General features: G+C 49.6%; 1 protein-coding gene across 1 annotated transcript in view; it reads right to left on the bottom strand.

Moving 5' to 3' along the window:
- Positions 1-4926: 4926 nt before the first annotated feature.
- Positions 4927-9808, bottom strand: part of LOC140428751 (uncharacterized) — a 127450-nt gene continuing 122568 nt past the window's right edge. Inside the window, exon 6 of the mRNA XM_072515458.1 lies at positions 4927-5190. Coding sequence (XP_072371559.1) covers position 5190 — 1 coding nt within the window. The 3' untranslated portion in view covers positions 4927-5189. The remainder of the gene's footprint in view (positions 5191-9808) is intronic.

Genomic DNA, 9808 nt, shown 5'->3' with positions numbered 1-9808 from the left:
ACAAGTTTTTGATAGACAAGGGAGTCACGTGTTATTGGGTGAGTGGGGGTGTGGGGTACGGCCAGACAGGTGGACTTGAGATAACAACCAGTTCAGTCATGTTTTATTGAATTCTAGAGCTTGCTTGAAGGGCCGAATGGCCTACTCCTGCTCCTAAGTATTATGTTCCAATGTCATACTTGTATTTCATGCTGATATGCTTATTCCAAGTGGCTTTTGTGAGGGCCGTGAAGAGTCCAGCATGGCTTTGTAGAATCATACAGAAAGTAAATTTTATTCACAACAATATTTACACAGCACCAGTAGTTCACTACTGGTTCTCTCTCTCTAGCTGGTACCATACTGGCCAGCTCTATTTATACAGCTAAAAGATGATTGCCCTGCCCCTCTCTCATTGAGGGGAGCTCATATTCCCCAAGAGTCATAGGGTAACCAATTGTCCCCAGCCAAACAGATCAGGGCAGTTTATAACATCCCTTCTCCTGCCAACGTTCGACGAATCCGCCGAAGACCTTGGCAAAGGAGGGGGTCGGATTTTTTTGATGTCAAGGGAATGTGGAATATAACGAGATGGCGAATAGCGCTTCGAGACGAACGCCGCAATGGCTGCAAGTCCTTGGGCTGTGGACCCAGGGCTCCCACTTGGAGGTGTCCATTGTGTCCATCTTGGTGTGGAGTTGAGAACCTCCATCATTTTGAAGTCCGTGGGCGCGATTCTCCACTCCCACACCGGTTGGGAGAATCGCCTGGGCCACCAAAATTTCCCGGGACGCCGGTCCGACGCCCTCCCGCGATTCTCCCGAACGGCCCGGTCGAGTTTTGTGGGCCGCAGGCCGGAGAATCGCCGGAGACACCGAAAATGGCGATTCTCCGGTACCCCCGCTATTCCGAGGCCCGGATGGGCCAAGCGGCCAGGCCAAAACGGCGGGTTCCCCACGGCGCCGTCCACACCTGGTCGCTGCAGTCGTGAGCGGTGCGTGAACGGTGGGGGGGGCGGCCTGCGGGGGGGCGAGGGGGGGATCCTGCACCGGGGGGTACCTCAGATGTGGGGTGGCCCACGATCGGTGCCCACCGATCGTCGGACCGTCCTCTCTGAAGGAGGACCTCCTTCCTTCCGCGGCCCCGCAAGATCCATCAGACATCTTCTTGCGGGGCGGACTTAGAGAGGACGGCAACCCGCGCATGCGCGGATGACGCCCGTTATGCGGCGCGGCTGCGTCATCTATGCGCCGCCGCTTTTACGCGGGCGACAAGGCCTGGCGTGTGTAGATGACGCGGCCCCGATCCTGGCCAATTGTCAGGGCCTGAATCAGTCGGGACCGGGGCCGTTTCGCGCCGTCGTGAACCTCGACGGCATTCACGACGGCGCGGCCACTTCGGCGCGGGAGTGGAGAATCCCGCCCCGTATATTTGTGGGGCTCCTTCATGACCCAAGCAGGCCGTAAGCCCGGTGCCAGAGACAGATCTCAAGGCTGAGCATCCACTGCACCTGGATCTGTAGCTGCTGCACCTGGAGAGCGATTTCCGGCTCAAGGAATCTGCTGAAGAGGCAGTCTCCTGGACCTAATGTGGTCCAGATTCTTACATTGAACACGGCCTTGAATTTGCACCTGGTAAGAGATTGGTCCCGTTAGTTGAAGGATAACACTGGAGACCCACGGAGTACAAAATTACGAACAAACACCAGGTTTCCGAGCGCAAACTGCCGAACAGGCCGAGGTCGAGAATGGCAATGCTTCTGCTATTCCTGATTGCGACGTACCTTTGCACAAACGTCCAGAAAAATTATGCTGAGGTGGGTATGACGTCTTCGGCCCATTAGGAGTTCTGCGGAAACTACCCCAGTCACTGCATGCAGAGTGGTCCTATAACAAAACAAAAACTGAGCCAGTCTAGTGTCCACTGACCATGAAGACTGTTTCTTGACGCCCCGTTTAAATGCGCACTGCCAATCCATTGGAAACCAGGTGGTATGGGGTAGTGCAAATATCCCACCCTTGTCGCAAGCTTTGAATCTTTGTGAAGGTAACGGAGAGTCCAGTACCAGTTTGTAGAGTCAAATACAAAGTACTTTTATTGACATCAATATTTACACAGCACCAATAGTTCACTACTAGTTCCCTCTCTGTAGCCAGTACCAAACTGGCCAGTGATGTGTTAAGTGAATTGGTTCAATGTTGACTGCAACTGGATGCAGTGAAACTAGAAACAGGCTTCCGACACAGAAGATGGTCCAACACTGTTTTATTGAACTTGCTGATTGCTGTACATAATCTGCTGTGGGTTGACACTCTATTAATCTAACTGATAACCTCCTACTGGCTTGACCAGACTAGCTCTCTACCACATGGAGATGATGCTCACTGGCTTGTGCACTCTAACTATCTCAGTAGCTGTGTCCTGTGAGAGAGAGAGAGTCTTAATGCCCTGTGGGCTTTATAGTGGTGGTGTCCTATCTGGTGATTGGTTGCTCTGTGTCATGTGTGTTCATTGGTTATCCTGTGTGTCAATCACTGCCTGTCTGCATCTCATTATATACATGAGTGGATATTATGGCACCTCTCCTTTTTAAAATAAATTTGGGATCTTGGCGGTATATACATGCATGACTCTGTACAAGTGGTGAATGAATGAACATATGTACATGGGAAGGTGTTTATCGTGCAGATACAGAACAAACTGAACAAAATTTACAAGATTTAACTCTATAGATTCAGTCTTTGTGGTGGGCGACAAATTCTTGTTGATCGCCTCAGAGGTGGAGGGGGGATGACGCCGGCACCTGGACAGGCGGGATTGCTGTCATTTCGGTGGCCACGTGGGGCAAGATGTCCTGAGGCGGCATGATGACATGTGGAGAAGTGCGGTCAGGTGGTGGGCAGGGAACTTTGCGCAGCGCCCTCCTGTTGCGCCGTAGAATGGAGCCATCAGCCATTTGAACAATGAAAGACCTGGGGGCAGCCTGTCTGACGACAACAGCTGGGGCTGACCAGCTGCCCTCAGGCAACTGGACGCGAACAACATCTTCTGTAGCCAGCGCAGGCTGATCCGTGGCATGAGCATATTACGTGATCTTCTGCTGGTCCCTGGATCGCTGCACTTTCTGCAGCACCGTGGGGTGGTCAAGGTCTGGAACATGGATGGCTGGAACAGTCGTCCTCAGGTTGCGGTTCATGAGCAGCTGCGCCGGAGACAAACCAGTCGACAGAGGGGTTGCCCTGTATTCCAACAGCGCCAGGTTGAAATCCGAGGCTGAGTCAGCAGCCTTGCACAGCACCCACTTGGCAATATGAGCCACTATTTCGGCCTTGCCGTTTGATTACGGGTAATGGGGACTGGATGTGATCTGCCTGAAGTGGTAGGATCGTGCAAAGTCGGACCACTCTTGGCTTACATAATCTGCTGTGGGTTGACACTCTATTAATCTAACTGATAACCTCCTACTGGCTTGACCAGACTAGCTCTCTACCACATGGAGATGGTGCTCACTGGCTTGTGCACTCTAACTATCTCAGTAGCTGTGTTCTGTGAGAGAGAGAGAGTCTTAATGCCCTGTAGGCTTTACAGTGGTGGTGTCCTGTCTGGTGATTGGTTGTTCTGTGTCATGTGTGTTCATTGGTTATCCAGTCTGTCAATCACTGCCTGTCTGCATCTCATTATATACATGAGTGGATATTATGACAGCCAGTTCTATTCATACAGCTGAAAGGTTAAGGATTGCCCTTCCCCCTACCCCCATTGGAGGATCCCATATTCCCCATGAGTAGTCATGGGCTAACCAATTGTCCACAGCCAATAGGATCCGGACACTTTACAAGGGTATCTGCTTTAGACGCAATCATTGATCGGAAAACAAATTACGCGCACAATTGGCACAGTTTTGAGAAGTGTTTTGCTCCTACTTCTGAGCCCCTAGATGGGAGAACTCGAATCTCCCCTCTAATACATCCTCCCGGTCCAAGTGGATGAAAGCCTGGTGCTGGAAGGAGTAGATGTGCCTGAGGGGGGCATCCTTCAGGCCGAGAGGGAGCGGCGCTACCTCAGAACGAACTCCCCCAGTAGTTGGAGGTGGGGGAGGGGGAGCTCGGTAGGGAGGTATGGCAGGACATTGGACAATATGACCCGCTTGGCAGTGGCTTCAAAAGGGTCCACTGCCACATAGGTCCCGCCCACCATGAGCCCCTGTTCAAGGACGAGGTGAACCGCCCTCTCCACCCTCAGGAAGAACACAACTTTCCTATACATTTGAGAGGCGGCCACAACGGCCGAGGGGCCAACGCCAAGGTGGAATGACGTACTCTCCCCCTTGGAAGGTATACAGGGGAGCAAAGCAGGGAAGGGAAGAGAAGAGAGAACAAGGAGCACTGTTGGAGGAGGTCAGCAACACAGGAGGGTGGGGCACCGTAGATGGAATGTAGCCCGAGGTGAGAGACTCCTGAGACTCCGGGTGAAACTGGAGAGTGGGAGGATTGGGGATTTTCAGCCCAGGAGGGGGCCCAGCAAAAAAAAACACAGTCCATGCTCCCACCCTAGGTCACCACACTGAGGTAAGTGACACTGTTTTAAAGAAGTCTTCGGCCCAAGTAGGGCTCAGCAAAATACAGTCTGTGCTGCACCCTAGAATGATCACCCAATGCAACCGATCTCCTCCCTGCTGGTGTAAGGGATCTTCAGCCCCTTAATAGAAAAAGAAATGAATTGGGTATTTTAAATTTATATTAAAAAATAAATAAAACTGTCATACTCCGGTTCCAGCAGTAGCCGTGAAGAGCTAACTATTATACACTGTGGTAGTGTGATATAGAGGTGGCATGCACATAACAGGACATGTTATATTAAATATGAAATGGTCTGAATTGGGCAAAATGCAGATACTGTGAATCCATCAGATTATCCAGTCATGAAATTAAGTTATTTTTAATTATCGCTTTGCAATATTTCAAATTCAAAAAGTGATTTTGAGATTTCAGTGGTTTTCAGTATATTCCTCAATTTTGGTTAAACAATGAGGTAAACTACCAGCTAAGGAAGATTACGAGCACAATTACTGAGAAGCCTGTTCAGATTGTTCCATCAGACAGTAACAAGAGACTGCAGAATTTCCTGTCAACTTATGCCTTCGTCATTTGTAGCATTTTGGCAAGTGGCATCATTAGAAAGATTATCGATGATCTGCTTCAGCTTTCCTTTCTGTGAAAATATAAAGTTTTAACATTTAATTTTTTTGTCCACCAAATGGAATCATGTTTGCTGTTGACTGAACACTCAGTACCACTTTATTCTCTGTATATTCCTGCACTTCACAAATAAAACACAAATTGAAACACTGGTGCAGTGAAACCACACAGCTTCTTTTATCTACTCTATTATCATAAATGGGTTAACAAGGTTATTAAAATGTTGGATAACAAAATTTCAAATGAACCTCTTAACCTCCTCAGAGCAAATTTAGCGCAAATGTTTCTGAGCACTGGTTCTAGCTAGTTCTGTTATTGTCAGCTCATGTGGTTGACCTATTTTGGAGCAGCTGCATGAGTTGCTATTACGAGAGACATGGGACTGGATTCTCTGTCCCGCCGCCCCACATTTCTGTTTCAGCACGCCGGTGGGATGCTCCGTTTCACCAGCTGGTCAATGGGGTTTCCCATTGTGGGGCAGCCTCATGACGTTGGGAAACCCCTGGGCTGTCGGAAAAATGGAGCAAAATGGAGGCCCACATTGAACCCCGACAATCTGGTTAACAAATGCAGAAACTCCCGTGGAAATGGACTCCATATTCACCCAACTAAAGGCAGAACAGCGAGGAGACCTGACAGAGCTGCTTACTTCATTCAAAATTAGCAGGACAGTCAAACCAGGCTGCATCACTGCAGCAGTCCATGATGTGGATGTGGCAAGATTCCCATCACCTAGGTCTGGGAAAGCCGGCCCAGGTTCGGGAGGAGATTAACTGCGCATCGCAGCACCAACTAATAAAGCCTTGCAACAGTAACTGGACCCTCCAGTTATACTGATGCCAAGCTGTCACCCCCACGGCAATCAAATTAAAATCCCAATAATCTCCTGGCATTCAGATTGGAAAAAGTGCCTGGGTTCAAGCAGATATGTTCACAGGTCACAAAGGTGACCCAGAACAGCTTAGCCCTACAGTTAAAAGAATTTCCATTTCCACAGCGAGATGCACTGCTCCTGCAGGTTGCCAAGATCAGCTTGACCCATGTTAACAACCTGGGCGCTAACCATCATGCAAACACCTAAACCCTTTAGCGGATACAAACTCAGGATTTGAAGAGGCAGTGAGTTCTGACATCAATATTACCATTTATGTTTGACACCAAAGGAAAATCAAAATCAAAACACCTAAATAATCTTTCCTCAATAAAGACAAGTTTTGAATGGAACCAAGTCACCAAAACAATAGCCATCTCGCAGGAAAGGACAATGTCATTGTTGATGTCCTTTTCCAAATTTAAACCTCAGAAATGAAGGGTGTGATTTACTAAAAGAAATCAGAATCCATTCTGTGCGGGTTTAGCGCCGGGAACGATCCCGCTATTGAAAGGCCACACTTAGCACCATTTCTCAACTCCCCCGATGTGGTCCCCGCACCCTTCCAACTCCCAGATTCATCTGTAAGGGGGTCCTCGGGACCCAAACCCCACCTCACGAGGCATAACTACCATTGGTAGATCCTCTCCCGGGATCTACCAATCACACCCCATCCCAATTCTGGCAGGATGCGGCCATTAAATTGCGTCCAAAGTAAGGATATCACACTGCCTCTGCTAGCTGTGTGTTAACTTACCAGTGTGAATGAGAGAATAAATGTGGATCTCTTTACTTCGTTGTTTGCTTTTGCAAGACCACACGAAAAAAAATGAAATAGAATTCATTGTTTGCCAGACAGTGAAAGGATTGCTATGTCAATACAACATGGACTGCAATCTTCCTGGCCCGATCACGGCGGACACAAATCTCGTTATGGCTGCTAAATTGAGAGAGAGGGTCAAAATGGAATTTTCACTGGGGAGATCTCAGAATGAGATCTTCCCCAACCCCCGCCAGCGATGTAATCAGGTTCATGCCCAGCGAGGGTATGAACCTGATTACCATCAATTGGAATAAATTGAAATGTGCATAAATGCATAAATGCTGTTTTTTCAGGAGCATCCAATGTTCACCCTCGCTGGTGTACTGGCACGCTAATGAGAGTCACTACTGCTGTCCAGCAGTTGCAATGTCCACACCAGGGGCGCAGAGGCCAGCATAGCTGGGTGGTTAGGTGCATGGCTCTTGCACACTGGCAGTGCCACGTTGGTACTTGGGGGGGCTGGGGAGTGGGGTGGCAATTTGGGGAGGGGAGAATGTTGGCGATGATGGATGGTATTGGGGGTTGATTGCCAGTGATGATGGATGGGTGGCAATGATGGATGGGGAGCGGGTCCTACTGTCTGTGGGGAGGGTGGGGACAGGGACTGTCTCTTAACTTTGAGATTGAGGTGCCTTCTAAAAATAGCACCGATCTTTGTGGAGCTGGGTATGTTGGCATCTTTAGGCCCCACCCCTCAAGAATGACGGTGCAAAACACGTCAATTTGATTGCCGTGGGGGTGACAGCTTGGCATCAGTATTTGCCCCTTGCTGTTTTGGGGCAAAATGTCAGAAGATCTGCAAAGAAAACTTAGCTGCTTCTCTGGGGAGAAACATGTTTGGCGTAATTCTCCATTCCTGAGAGTTTTGACGCCGGGGCAGGATTTGTGGACTTCCACAACAGCAAAACTGGCACCACATCTGGACTGATTGAGCAACTGTTAAGGGGCAAGCAGTGACGCCACGTGGAGCAGAATCGATCCCAATGAGAAACAGTGCCAGATTTATCGGCTCCGAGATTGATACTCGGTAGGCAGACAAGCTGCAGCCGCACATACACATTTCGCTAGCCACACACACTCATGCCAGCCAACAAGATGGCATTGGTAGCGCTGGAGCATGCCCATACATCTGATGGGTCAGCTGGGACCAGAGGCTACCAAAGTGGGGGTGGCCTGAGGCAGACACCCAAATGACCTACGGTCCTAAGTTCACAGTGGGCAGTCAGTGGCATGCACAGCTGCATGGCTGCCTCGCAGGTCGCGGCAATGGTGTTCTGTGCCCAACCATCCCGACCTCAGACCCCAGTTCCCCGTTACTTCCCCCGGCCCTGGCAGAAGTCCGTGGCCAGCAGCACGACTCAGCAAACTATGGCGATGTTGGACACTTTCCGTACCGCCTCTCTCTCCCTCAGCAGCCACAGCACCTGTTTCATGATTTTTAAAAGCACAAGTGAACTTCACTGTTGGGAATTCACCCCAGTGGAGGCAGAGAATTGCGGAGCCCCGGGGAATCCTGGGTCGGGCCCGCTGATGATATGCCAAGGGTGTTTACTGTACGTGCGTTCTGGAACGCATTGTCACGGCTGTCGAGGCGACGGAAAATTGTGATTTGGCGTTAAATCAGCACCTGCCACGATTTCGGTGTCGGAACTGATTCTCCGCCCAATTGCGTTTCCCGATTCCGGCATCGGCCAACGGAGAATCCTACTCGTTCAATTTCAGTCAGAAGCTGACAATTTGCCATTTTTGGGGAAAATTCCATGAAAGGTAATTGAAAACTGCATATATCAAAACGTTATTGTTTTTTTTGCTATTTTTAAGATCGTCCTTCTGCTGAACTCAAAAGATGACTGCTACAACATGACCAAAGTATTAGTCCTTTGTTGCGGAAGCTACCAACAAGTTATACAAAAACAAAATAATCTTGGAATTTCACAACCAATTGTAAGAATATTTTAAACAGGAAACCAGGGGACACACAAATCGAAACCCATTTGGCTGTATTCTCTGCACCCTCGCGCCAAAATCGCGGCTGGGGAGTACGCCGCGCCACCTGGGACCTATCTGGGGCCATTGCCAGAGGCCTTCTCCACCATTCTCGGCCCCTGACCAGTCGAAGTCCTGACAGCGTGAAATTAATATGCTCCAGCCGGTTGGGATACTCGTGTGGCGGCTGAGGACTCAGTCCACAGCTGCCCTGGTTGGGGTCGAGCCAATCGGAGGGTAGGGAGGGGGCCTTATAGGCGCCCAGTAAATGCTTATGCGGGTGGTGAGGGTCGGGCGCATGGGTGATCGTGGGGGGTAGTTTCCTTTTTGGGTCTAGCCGCTGGAGGGTCTAGCTCCCGTGCGCATGCGCGGCCTCCGACCCAGAAGTGCAGGGGCCCTATTTCTGCAACAAAAGCTGTGAGATCTATTCCGGGTTCCTGCTAGACCCCTGCAGGGCTAGGGATTCGTATCCCTTTGATGCCAGTTTTTCTGGCGTAAAACACGACCGTTTTGATGCCGGCATGGGAACTTAGTCCCAATAATGGAGAATCCAGACCGTTATTCCTGCTGAGCTGTTAACAGATTCATCTGACACCTGTAACTTTCCAAATCCATTTCAAAAGGGGACTATTGAGGGGACAATGGTTGTTACTTGCATCTTGATAAGCTTACTCCTCTAGTGGAGCCTGAGGATCTGTCTGGAAAATGGCTTCCAGCCGGAAGAAAACTCAATATGGATGGTGAGTCTTTCAAAAGCTAATGACTGGGACATTATCAATCCTGAAATAAAGCCAGCCCCAGAAAATGGATAAGGATCCCTTTTGACATCATTGTGAAGAAAGAACCTCACATGACTCAAGTGATTGTTTAAAATATCTATGTGCCTTTGAGAACTGAGAAACCCTTAGACTGCTGCTTTAACACCAACCAAAAAGAACCCCACCAACTCCC

The sequence above is a fragment of the Scyliorhinus torazame genome, chromosome 8, assembly GCF_047496885.1.
Source record: "Scyliorhinus torazame isolate Kashiwa2021f chromosome 8, sScyTor2.1, whole genome shotgun sequence".
In the NCBI taxonomy this organism is placed as follows: Eukaryota; Metazoa; Chordata; class Chondrichthyes; order Carcharhiniformes; family Scyliorhinidae; genus Scyliorhinus; species Scyliorhinus torazame.
Note: the sequence above shows the minus strand (reverse complement) of the source record. Positions and strands in the feature narration are given on the sequence as shown.